General features: G+C 36.7%; 1 protein-coding gene and 1 long non-coding RNA gene across 4 annotated transcripts; both read right to left on the bottom strand.

Moving 5' to 3' along the window:
- Positions 1 to 357: 357 nt before the first annotated feature.
- Positions 358 to 2175, bottom strand: LOC116206835 (zinc finger protein ZAT9-like). Its single transcript, XM_031539652.1, has one exon. The coding sequence runs from the start codon at positions 1961 to 1963 to the stop codon at positions 779 to 781; it is 1185 nt and encodes a 394-aa protein (XP_031395512.1). The 5' UTR covers positions 1964 to 2175; the 3' UTR covers positions 358 to 778.
- A 4458-nt stretch (positions 2176 to 6633) lies between these two features.
- Positions 6634 to 13081, bottom strand: LOC116207073. Of its 3 annotated transcripts, none has more exons than XR_004156853.1 (4): positions 12416 to 13081; positions 12004 to 12334; positions 11721 to 11826; positions 6634 to 7079 (listed from the first exon to the last, which is right to left on the bottom strand). It is a non-coding gene; the product is annotated as an uncharacterized LOC116207073 (long non-coding RNA). The 3 variants fall into 3 exon arrangements; XR_004156854.1 differs by lacking the exon at positions 6634 to 7079 and having other exon boundaries at positions 11512 to 11826; positions 12004 to 12058; positions 12256 to 12334; XR_004156852.1 differs by lacking the exon at positions 6634 to 7079 and having other exon boundaries at positions 11512 to 11826.
- Between the last annotated feature and the right edge of the window lie 347 nt (positions 13082 to 13428).

Raw genomic sequence — 13428 nt, 5'->3', positions numbered from 1 at the left:
CTTTTATTTATTTATTTATTTATTTATTTTCTTTCAGTGTTCAAGCGTAATATTTGAGAGCTTAATGGGTGCCGACTAGTCTAAGTTAAAGTTAGATTCGGCCACTAAAGAGTAAAATTCCCTTGGTTGTAAATTTTCTGTATTTACAAGACTTAAACTCCACATCTTATTTAAGGAGAACGTACCTGAATTACCCGAACCAATTGATTTTAGTTCTGCTTCTGATTCTTTAGAACAACAGCCGTGGCATGCCCACTGCCATGCCAGAGTGCCGGATGGTATTGCCCAAAAAAAAAGTACAAGGTTCAACCGTTCAAGCAAAATGCCCCACAAAGCAGAGCAACATTCTACCAAACATATAAATACACACATATATGTGTATAAATATGTTATTTATACTAAACAAAGAGTTCTGCATACAAGAACAGAGTTGAATCGAATTATCCAAAATTGATGCATGATACTTTTTCGATTACTACTAAATGTGAGTTCTTAACTAAGTTGCTGTTTTATTATGCAACTTGCTTGACAAAAAGATCAACTACAGTCAGAGGAAAAATTATCCCAATGTGAGACCGTAAAGAATATATATCAGCCTCGCGGACAATTCGATCTATGCATCATCGGCATTGTCTTTAGATCCGAGGTTAATATTACCTTTGAGCTTTTCTTCGGTGATTATTCGGAAGTCATGACTTCGAGCTGTTCTCGGCGATTGCTTCAGATGTCTTCTTTTGCGACATCTGCTTATGAGAAGGTGAAAACTGCTCGGCTTCACTCATCGAGTCGTGTGGTGGTATACAAACTCGGCATCCGAAACGGCTGATAGCTCGACAAAATCATCATCCTCGACCGGAGCAGGAAGGTTGAGATCTATGAGTGTGTCCCCAAACTTCTTCTTGGGGATCGGGACCGTGATTGAGGTCCCATAATCGGTGGTGTGAGACCTCTTGTGCCCGCCTAGCGCCTGACCCGACGAGAAGACCCGGGAGCAGTATGGACATTCATGAACCTTAACGACGGGCTCCACCTTGACTGCGCGATGGGGAGGCGTTGGCCGCTGTGCCGCCAACTGGATGGCTGATGGAGGCAGCAGCTGGGCCTTCTTGTGGCTCGCCCGGTGGCCGCCCAGCGCCTGATAGGACCGGAACGTTTTCTTGCACGTTTCGCATCTGTACTTTCCTCTGCTTTTGTTGTTGTTGTTGTCGTTAGTCATGACCTTGCAATGCTGATGCTCCTCTGATTCGTCTGTCTCTTCTTCTTCGTCTTCTTCATCATCTTCTCCTTCCTCTTCTTCCTCCTCCTCCTCCTCCTCTTCGACTTCTAAATCCTCGACTGGCCGGAATTTCGGTTCGTCCTTGGTACGCTTCTGCCCTTTCCACTTGTCCCTGGACAGCATCATGAGGCAGAAGGCCACGTCTTCCTCTGTTGTGGCATCGGAGATCGAAGAACTCACCGGCTCGGGCTCGACAATGCGATAACCCGGTGACTCGTCCACCCGGTTACTGAAGTTGCTGCTTAACTTGATCTTCGTTTTAGTATCCAAAAGAGAAGGAGAAGAAGAAGAAAATGGAGAACAGTTGCGAATCCGCTTGGATCGCCTACGGGTCGGGTTCTTGGAGGACTCAGTCTCGCTCTCTCGGTCCTGGAGCACGACCGACCCCGCGAACGAGAACTCGGGATCTGCCAACCGGAAGCTCTTCTTCGGGTTCTCCCGTAGCCCGTACCCTTGATCAACCTTAACTGCTTCGTCTTCTTCTTCGGATGAAGATGAGGAGGACGAGGAGCCAGAGGCTGATGAAGCTGATTCAGTCGGGTAAACGAGCTTCCGATCCGATTCCTTGGCGGGGGGCATCTCTTCGGAAATGGGGAGGTTCAAGGAGTGGGACTTCATGTGGGCTCTGAGAGCTCTGCCATTGGAGAAGTTCTTGGAGCAGAGCTTGCACTTGTGCCTCTTCTCCATTGCAGTTTTAAGTGAAGATGGGATCAATCAACCAATCAACTGATGAATGGAATAGATACAAAAGAAAAACAGAGCAGAGAGCAAAGGGAACAGAGAGGTTCTTGTGAGCTCAAGATGAAGTAATGGAGGACTGTTTCTATAGAGAGAGAAAGAGAGAGAGAGAGAGAGGAGTGGAACTAAAAAAGGAGTAGGTGACAAGCATTGCACTCCACCACCCCTATGACTGATTATATACATAGCAATATATTGTCCAAAAATAAAAACGAAAGAAATTCTGATTTCATATTTGAACAAAATTGGTGGTTTTTTTATTTCCATTTCTTGCTTCTTATAATTTTTTTTTTAAGATTACGATGAGTGTTCAATCTATTGGGTGAGACTAATCTCCCGTTGGACGTTAGCTTGACTTTGATCACGAGAGATATGAGTTACAGTGTCTGCATTGAAAGTAATGTACGTTCGTCATTTAATTTTGGTTTTGGTCGGGCTTCAAAGAAACGGAAACTAGGGATTTAATTGAATGAATAGTTATTATTTGAAATTTTATGGCGCATAATACGACGGGAGGAAAAGGAGAGAAAAGAAAACACGAGAAAGAGAGAGCGATTGGGGGAGAAAGAGTGGGACATCTAACATGCGAAGCTCACCCGTTTCTTGCTGCCGTTCATTTATATTAATGTACTACATCACTTGCCCTTCCCAAAATGCCCTTCTTAGGACGATGTCACGGCTCATACTAATTGAAGATACCGAAAAATTTATAATTCTTTTCCATCTTTTCTTGGTTCCTTTTTTTTTTTCCTTTCATTTTTATGAGTGAATTCATGAGAGAAAGGAACTCGATAAGAATATGCCGCATTGCCCGTTCTCACAAAGAGATGGAAAATGAAAAGTCAAAAAAGTATTTAATGTAATTTTTAAAAATTGCTAAAATTTTTGGTAAATTGAAACATACAGCTGTTAATACTATTTTCTAAATAAAATCGTGTTAATTCTTTTTTTTTGTTAAATAACAATTTTTGTTCGATTCAAAATTTTTTTGTAGATATAAATATGCTATTTATATTTTTCGGTTAAAAAAGAGGTTTCTAGTATAATAAAAGAGAAATATTAAATAACTAATAAAAGGGTATGAATAATCTCACTGAGTATCAAATTTGTAATTTCTTGATCAACAGACGAGAGCGTGCACTACCATACTAGGTTCTCTTATGATTAAAAGTGGTATTTTATGGAAATGCTAAAAGGTCAGCTAGGGAGAGCTTCCGCCAGCACCTATTGAATTTCCGACCATACAAAAACTGCGGCTTTTTTCAACCCAAAAAAAAAAACAAGCTTTTTTTTTAAAAAAAAAATTGTAACGACGAGGGAGAATTAAACAATTTAAAGGTCATAACCCCCACAAAGCAAAGAAAACGATTCTTCCTTCATTTACTGTCCCCCCCGGCTGTGATATAACCTTTCTAACAATCATGCCTTCTCCAATGGGATGGCAGCATGAAATATTGGGGGTACCCTTTTCCCTCCTCATTTTCTCCATCTTCTGTTTTTTCTTTTATAAATATTTTTTATTTTTCGAATTTTAGATAAAAATTTTCTGTCAGCATAAAAATAATTGTGCTACCGGCCCCAAAAAGAGAAAAAAAGAAGAAGGATGCTGTGGTTTGCAATTAGCAATATTTTCTAATATAGCTGAGTTTTTATTACTATTATGATTTAAATCTTGCGATTCACACTATAAGAATTTTACTCTATATTAGGGCGAGCTCGGCTCAATATTAAATTAGTTATCGTTTATTGAATTTCCGAATACCGAGTAGTATATGTAAAAAAATTATTAATATTATTTTTATAATAGAGGAGAACTTTATTGGCACGCAATATGATACATTTAGCCTCGTAAAGGGGGAGAAATAAAAATAGAAAAGAAAAGGAGAAATCAGAGCAGATCAACTGGGAATTAATGATTATTGCAGACAATGGAAAGTTGATTTTGGGTGGAATGGAGTTAATTATTAATTAATTATCTAATTGTGTTCAGCTTTGTGCCGGTTATTTTTGGGCCAACTGTCAGATGGGGTGGTAGCTTTAGCATGCCGGCTGCACCTCTCTTTTTTGTTTTTCCATATTTTATTTTTAAATCATTTACTATAAACATTAAAAAAACATTAACTTGAGCTGATTAGTAATTAACTTTTTCAAAATTTAATTATCCATTGAAACCGAAATTAATTGGCGTGAACCTTTATGTGAGTGAACTGTTACCCTTTTTTCCTTTAATTTTGGATCCATTATTTGTCTTTTTATAGGTCAGATTAGATCTGTGAGAGATGAGAAGGGGTGACGGAAATGAAAGGTTGCGCGAGAAAGTAAATGCCGTTTTTTTAGGGGCTCTTACACAAGACCAGGTCCTGGTCCACTCTTCGTTTTATCACCATCACCATCATCTCATGTATCCCTTTTCTTGGATAATAATGATTTCTTAAAATTATTTTCTTTCTTTATACTTACCTTCACATTTCTCATGTTAAATGTTGCATCGAAAGGTTATTAACTCTACCTTCGGTGAAAATTTACTTGAATTCCATGTTTGGAAAACCCTCACGCACACGACTTAAACCAATACGGCAGTAAGTCCAATTTTGTTTCCTTTTGTATGTTTGAGGGTTATTCCAAACTCCATGTATCGTAATTTTTGTAGTAATATAATCTTAATCTTACCTATAAGAAAAATGTTGCATCGAAAAGAAATCATCTATTGTGTCTGGGCTCAGGACCACGTGGCCCATTTGCTTTCGAGACGAGTTGTGGCCCATAAAGCCCAGCAAAGCAAGAGTCAGGCCTTGCATTGCAGGGTTCGCGAAAGCTCTAAAGGGCTAGAATGTGAGTGGTGCGCGACGCAACCTAGTCAAGATTTTATGAACTAGGTCGCGAAGGGCATTAAAATATGCCCCGATACTATTTACTAATATGTTGCCATACGATACGTTAAGTATCTATCAATAAGGTAATATGTAGATATTGTGAATTTATATGTAACGGGGTATGCGATTCAAGCATTCCATATGCGCATATATACTTATACTTCACATAAGACTTAATATTGATTTTATGTATTGGAGTGGGATATCAGACCATAACCCCGATCTCCACTCCTTTCAGGTTTTGTGGCTTTGCTCTTGTTGGATGTTCACTTGGATTGCTCGTGACTGATGGCGAGGTTATCGTAACATATGGTGTGATGACTGATAATCTACTGTGAAGGTCGTGGAGTGCATGTACATGTTTAAAAAGAAAAGAAAACATACCAATATGGAATATCGATCGAATATAAAAATAGTTAAGTTAGATCATCATATACATATTGAAAAATCTGTGATAGTGATAAAAATGTTAGTTTTTGTTGGTAGAAGCCTAACAGAAGATCGATTCGGACGTTTGCAGACTTTGCACCTCTCGTGACAATATGAAGTTCCAATCCAGTTGAGAAGTAATGTGAATGAATTTCATGAATATTGCTAGGTAGAACGCTGCTGAATTATTTGAATCAATCTAAAAAGTGATTATTATTATTATTATTATTATTATTATTATTATTATGGGGAAATGTCCAGGAATGCCCTATAACGGGGTTTAAGTTAGTCTCTGCTTTGAGAGCTTCCATTTCCCGAACCGAACACCCTATTTCTCAATCAAATATATAGGATAGGATATCGACTATGCGAATGACTACATAGGTTGTCTTGATCCAGTCACAAACGGGATCTATACGTTTAGAATGTTCTTCGTCAGGAAACTAGCTGCCTAAAGTCTCAACTAACTCAACCTTCCCTAGTACGTTCACGCGAAAACTTTGTCTGGCCTAAAGGTCGTCCACATTAACCTTTTATAGGCCCGTCATGCTCGGAGTGCGCTCCACTACGTTCAGGGACCATTCAAACTGCAACAACCATCAACGGCGCACTAGCATCGTGATGCCCTGCATCAGAGAGGCGTTTAGCATAGCGACCCACTCCTACTGGGGCTGCGACACCCTTCACCATAGCCGCGATAATAGGCCGACCCCACTTGATAGGCACCATGGCGCCGTGAATGCACTGGGGCAAGGCTGAGGTAGGATCTGGTGACGCTGTCAAGACTTATGTTTGGGACCGGACTTTGGGCCTAATTTGGTTGGGCCCAAGAAGCCCATCGCCACATGTCCCCGTTTCCTGTGATGCCGGCCTGTTTCTTGTGACGCAAGCTGGCTAGGGAGCGACCCGGCCCAGATTGGAGGATTTGGTAATTTCCTTAGGAGTCAAACAGCCGGAAATATCTTTCCGATATTGTCGACCCCTTGGATCGAGTGAATATACCGGTAATCCACCAAATCGGTAAATTGACACCTCGCATACTTTCTCTCACACATGAGACTCAACGAACTTGGGCGTCGGAGGGGGAAATTTGGATACAACCCTGATCTCTTCTTTGTGCAGTTGTTCGTGACTCATGATCATGGATACATCGCCAACAACTCGCACGTGGACTGTTCGATATTGAGACCTAATTTTCGAGATCCTGACGCCTGACTTGATTCGTTCGCGCCTCTTACCACCTCTGCCTCAACAACAAAATGTACACGCTATTCTAAGGCAATCAAGGATCCAAATTAGCGCAATGTCATGTGGCTAAAGAGTTTAATATGCTCCTTTATAATTGTAAAATATTCACCGAGCCTATAGGCGAAGTAGACTCATCTCTGATCCAAAAGCTCGACTAATAGGTTATAGTATCTTTATTTTTCTTCTTTTCTGATCAGGACATTCATCAACAAGATGTCATGAACACTTTCTTTCATGTTCACCTTCGGGAGGAATATATGAAACAAACTGCCGATTTGGTACACCTTAAAGTTGTCTGATATCTGCCGGGGTCATCAAGCCTTGAGGATGCTCAACCCAATCTTGCCTCATCTGGTCGAGGTCGGTGTCATCCAGACCATCAAAACTGAGATCAATGGTTTAAACTGATTTTGGTCCGCGTCATGGATCCTCGACAGAGCCCCTGACAGATTTAGATACAAGTACATCCCCATATAGTATCCATCCATTGATTGTTAAATCTTGTCCCATCTAACCTGCTTAACAAATATTTTATCTAGGTCAACTTAGTCCTATTTTTGCTCGGTTGATCATCATAAATATATGGATTTTTCTATCCTATGCCCTAAGGTATAGAATAAGAAATCATACTCATTGTAATGGGAAAAAAAGAACTCATATTTGTTGCGCCTGATATACGATAATAGAAGACAATATGAACGAAAAAACAAAAGGGACACACGGAATTGATTACCCAGTTCGTCAGAAATTCTGACTACGTCTGGGGACGCCGCCAAGCTAGGTATATCACTATTTTTGAGTTAGGGTTACAAGAGATATAAACTACTGTTTATAAAGAGAACAAACCCTAATTACATCACCAATGGGCCGGATTCACAGTATTCCAAGCTCCAAAACTCAACAATATTTACTATGAATGTGTCTATCAATTTGACAACAAAATAAATGTTTGTGTGTTTAAATAATAAAAAGTTGCTAAACAAAGTTGTAATAATAGAAATTTTACTTTATTTATTAGCTTTTATCCTATATGCTTGGGGCATAGGTTAGAAAAACCCTATTTATATACTAGTGAGAAGGCCCGGCACGTCATTGTGGGTCTTTTTAAAGCACTATAGAATTACTAATTTAGGCTTAGAAGGTCTATATACATAATTCTTGTATAAGAAAAGCCCTAATTTTCTTTCCTCTAGTTCTACGAGTTGCAAATGTGCCGTTAGTATTTGAAATAAATTAGCCAATTAATTGGGTCGTGCATTGCGCGAGCTAGTAAATAATCTAATTCTAATAATATATTACCATTGTCGACTCGCTAATATGCTAGTTGCCACAACCATTAAAGTCATAATTAATCATCGATCTTTTTTCATCATTGATTGCCAGAGCAGAGTCGATCAAGTTCGAATAAGTCTCGACAAATGTTACTAACAACTGCTCTCTCTTCTTCATCTTCTGCATCATTTACGCTAAACTTGGTTTTAGAGAGAGGAAATAACGGAAGAAGACAATAATGGCAAGTACGAGGTGTTTTATATAATTTTTCAAATTAAATCTTTTTGAATTCCGAATATAATTGGAGCAATTATTAATTGATGAATCAGAAGTCTTGAAATTATTTTTGGACATTAGACCTTCGGTCACATATTGATATTTTGGACTTGCATGTCCATGACACGGCACCATAATTTTTTGTCATTTGTCTTGGTTTTATAGACGGTCAATCGACATGTCACTCAATTGGAAGGAGGGATCATCTCGAAGAATTGTCTTAGCATTTATATATTACCAGTTTTTCACTTGTGCATTGCACAGGTTTTCACTACAAATATGACTGTAATTATTTAATTCGCACTTTATTGTTTTTACTTAAATCTAAAAATTTTTTATATACAATTTCTCTTTTACATATAATATATAATATTAAATAATTACATCCAAGTATCTTAAGGAATTACAACCATTTCATATATTACTATTATTTAAGGATAATTTATCCCATTTCTCTCTCACTCTTGTTTCTCTACCCCTCTCATATATCCACTCCATCCCCCTTTTTTTTTAATTTTTTTTTCAACAATTCTCATTTCAAAATTAAAATTTTAAATCATTGTATAAAATAAACATTGATTTTCACACATAATTTTACAAATAACTATTATCGTATAAATTAAAATTTCCTTATTTATTTATCTATTTAATAAATATTTTGCATATAATTCTAATATCTTTAATTGGTATTTAGTAATGAAAAATTTACTTTTAAAGAGTAAACAAAATACTTAATTTATTTATTTCACTATACTCACTTAGTATTAAAAAATAATATTTAATTTCTAACTATGTGAAGATATTTCTGTTTTTAAATATATACCATATTAATTTTTTTAAATCCTATGATGATTATATGAATTATATATGAGAAGAAAAATAATTAACTCTAAAAATTAACCTCTTCTTTTTTTCAGATTTACTTATTTTATAATTTTAAATACAGTAAATTAAAAAAATGACAAATTGCATTACACGTCGGTAATAAAAAAAATTAACTAAACTAAAAAATATAGAATCTTTTTTGTATATATGGTCACTTGTCTATGGAAAATTATTAAAAAAAATTATTAAAGTTCATTTTCATTTATAAATATATTTCCTGAACATATATATGTATATGTATCTTATGAAGATATATATTCTATTATTTATTCATTTATTTGATAAATATTTTATTAATGTATGTATATATATATTTTTGATTATGTCAGTATTCGATAATTATTAAAAACAACTATCAAAGTGGGTTTTCACACACATATATATATATTAATATATATTTATATATATATATATCAAATTTTTATTTTTAATGTGAATTAATATATATTTATTTTATATATGTATATACATATATATTTCTAGAATATATATATATATATCAAATTTTTATTTTTTAATGTGAATTAACATAGATAAGAAATTGCTTTATCTAAGAAAGTTTGTGGAGTCCTTACTGAAGATGGTGGTAATACTTATGTCTGTGTAAGTCATACAAAAATTATAAATTATTATTTGAATATAGGTTGAACACTTTTGTACAATTTAATGATGTGTGTATATGTTATCCTTAGATGCCTAGTCAATTAGTGAGGATCTCTTATATCGGTAAGTATGGAAGGCAGTTCACGGCTCGAGCCCAAACCCAACTATATCCTCATCTGCAAGGGCAATAACAGAAGCAACAAGGGCAAGTGCAACAACAATGGAGACCCATAACAAGGGCTCAACTAAAATTATTCGGTGCTAGACAAGAATATGGTAGTCAGCAGAGTAGTGGCACACCCCAATCTGATGTTGGAAGATTCGAGGAGGAAGAGGAGGAGGAGAAGAAGATAGAATTGAGCTTGGACCTGGTAGTTTTAGACGGAGTTTAACGGTGTGCTAGATCTAGAAATAAAATGTTGATTCGTGCTAGGGCATGACAACTTTTAAAAACGTGCTAAGAGGTGAAAATAAGGTCAAAAGTGTACTATATGGGGCTATTTTCTCTATTATTTAATTATAAATAGTGTGGTACCACGTGCGTTGCACATGCCACCCGTGTTTATTTATTTATTAAAATGAAAAAAGGCAATTCTAGTCCTATAAGTTCGACCTTCATACAATTTTGATCCTATAAATTTAAAAGAAACCGAATTAGTCCCATATGTTTGGTCAGTTCCATGACTTGACATAACGAAACTGCTGACATGGACTGAATACCGTTAATTTTGTCCACGTGGCAATTTATTATTGGTTGAAAATTTTAAATATTTAAAACTTAAAAGATAAATAAAATTTAAATTAAACTAAATTAAATTAAAAAAATATGAGAACCCAGCTCGTAAGAGCTGGATGCTCGTCGATAGGGGCTCTTGATCGGGGGGCTCCCCCTTTTGGCCGCCTCTCTCTCTCAATGACCTTGGCCCGGGGGGGGGGGGGGGGTGGTGATAGCCTTTACTAGCTGGTTTCCTTTTTTAAGTTTATTTTATTTTAAAAATTTAAAATATTTTAAATTTTCAACCAATAATAAATTTTCACATTGACAAAATTAACCGTGTTAAATCCACGTCAGTAGCTCCGTTATGCCAAGTCACGGAATAGACCAAACATATAGGTCTGATTCGGCTTTTTTCAAACTTATAGGATCAAAATTATCTAAAGGTCAAATTTATACTATTAAAATTATCCTTTGCCCTTGTTGAATGTGTTTATTCTATTTCAGTGGTATATATTTTGCATTGTATACATGATTCTCATTACTAACATAACAATCCTCTTCTTGTAAGCTGTATGACAAAGAATAGATAGAAGCTTTATTCACAGCACAATGAGCCCAATATGGACATATTATTATCTTTTATTTAAGATTTTTTTACTCCTTTTTTTTGTGATGGACATGGTATTAAAAAAATGATCCAAAGCAAAACAAACCCGAATCAATTTTAACGTTAATATCATTGGCTTATTCTAACAAGGGTCTTCAAAGAAATCACATTATGATCCTATGTTGATGTTACTCCATCAAGGCTTAAGAAGTTTTGAGACAGATTAAAAACAGTTTGATCTTGATTTAGGTTCATGTTAAGCTAGTAATAAGCTCGTCCTTGAAGTGCATTGTCCCCTTTTCTTGATGTTAGGAAATAATATTATGTGTTTCTAAAAGGCTTACGCAACAAAGATAATCAAAGACAATAGTAGAAATAAGAACGCAAGTCTTTTGTTAAAAGATTAGACTGTTACGCAAGAAAATCATACGAAAAAAAAAAGTGGACCATATATATGTTTAGAATGAAATACATTATGTGTTTTTTCACACTTGTAATTAAGTTTATCCTTTAGTCAGGAGATCGTGAGGAATGAGAGAAAACTATAGAGGATCAAATCCAATATTTGAAATATCGACATATTAGATAATAAGTTAATAAGTCCTTCAAATTCATACTTTTATTCCTATTGGACGGTCCCATCAATCCATATTGTTTCATGTCGAGACCAGGGAGTAAACCCAATAAGGGGATACTAAAAAGAAGAATGGAGTAAAAAACAAAAAATTACTCATAAAATAAAGGTACATGGAAGCATTTAGGGACTAAATATGAATTAAGAGAAACTGAACTAACCATTTAGTATATCATGGATAAACATTATCGCTCCAATTTACCCTGTCCAGCTCGCTTGCAAGCATGCGCAAGGGTCCATAGTGATTAATTGAGCGAAATATGAAAACTGCATAATATTAAAGAAAAAAGTCACCCCTAAAAAGAGCAAGATCAATAAATATTTTTTTTGATGAATTAGGGCCTAAGCACAAATTAAATTAAAGAAATAACAAGGAAATACAAAGACGGGCTACTAATTTACGAATTCCAAGTGGCAAAAATAATGCATAGCTAGCCAACCAACCTGCAGATCTATAAACTTCCTTTGACTTTTTTTGCGTCTTGATGCGATACAATCCCTTGGAAAATGAACATCATGAGTCAAGGTATTCCTTAAAAATTATCAAGGTAAAATGACAGATTTATCTTAAATATATATTTTTTGAGCTTTAAGAAAATCAACCAGGTTAACTTCGATGCTCACTTAAAAATCCAATTTTACATGGCCAAGGGGGGGAAAAAAACACGATTTCACAGAGCTAAATAAGAAACTTACGCATGAGTGGATGCACTTAAAAAGATGGTTGGATGAAGAGTCACTAACTCTATATCTGTCCTTGCCCCACATGTGATACCTAAGAGGTATTAAATGCATGCGGTTATGCGTTAAAAATCACATCAGAGTGAAAGGAAATATGCCACAGAAACCAACTCACAAGTAGATCTGCCTTTTTTACGACCACCTGGCGGGCGGTTGCGCCATCCACACAGCTACACCTCCATCTGGCCGACCTCTAGCAGCGGTGGGGTTGTTGGAGATAGTGGCGGGGCACATGGAGTTGATCGCCCATCTCTGCTTGATTTCTGGGTCGGCCTTTGACAGTGGTGGGGTTACAGTGGCTGGGCTTACGATAGAGGGAGAGTGACCCCGACGGCTGTCCATCTATCGATTTCAAGGGGAGGCTGCTGATGGGGGTGTTGGCAACGGACCATAGCTGGCTCAAGCTTTCTTAGCTGCATCATGACTAGCCGAGGCCAACGTCTATGGCAGAGAGACGGAGACGAAGTCGGAGGATTTTGTCTATTTTGATCAGAAAACCTGCGTCGAGAGGAGCTAATTAGACAATACATTGTAAGGGCCGATTGTTGTCCTTGATCTTACCCAAAACCCTCTCTACTTTGTTCTTCCCAGCCGTCTGGTACTCCAAATCGTTCAGCCATAGATCTCCAAACTGTCAGTCTTTCATAGTCTCAAACTGCGAACCACCAAGTGGGTAATGTATGGCTTTCTCCACAACCCTGTTGTGCTGTGTCCCACAAATAGAAGTTCCAAACAAATAGGACTTCACCAATCTCACCGTCAATTGGAGAAACAGGGGGCCTGCAATTGTACAGGACCATGGATGACTAATTCTTCTTCAAATAAATTGTTTGAATAACTGCTACGATTTACCAGGGAAAGAAAAAATAGTTTATCGTGACAATATGGCTTTTACAGATTAAAAGTATTTTCACCTAAAACCCAAAAACCTAACCCTCTAATTAACTATTGCCCATGTTTGATTTAAGCCGAGTTTGTGATTAATTTGTTTTCCTATGTTTTGACCAATTCTATACACAAACCTACGCTAGGGTCACGGCAGAACAAGAACCGGTAATCATGCCCTTGAATCGGTAAATATGTGTGTGCATGAAAATCAAGATTACGTTGTACGTATCTCAGTACTTT

This window comes from Punica granatum, chromosome 5 (assembly GCF_007655135.1).
Source record: "Punica granatum isolate Tunisia-2019 chromosome 5, ASM765513v2, whole genome shotgun sequence".
NCBI lineage: Eukaryota > Viridiplantae > Streptophyta > Magnoliopsida > Myrtales > Lythraceae > Punica > Punica granatum.
Note: the sequence above shows the minus strand (reverse complement) of the source record. Positions and strands in the feature narration are given on the sequence as shown.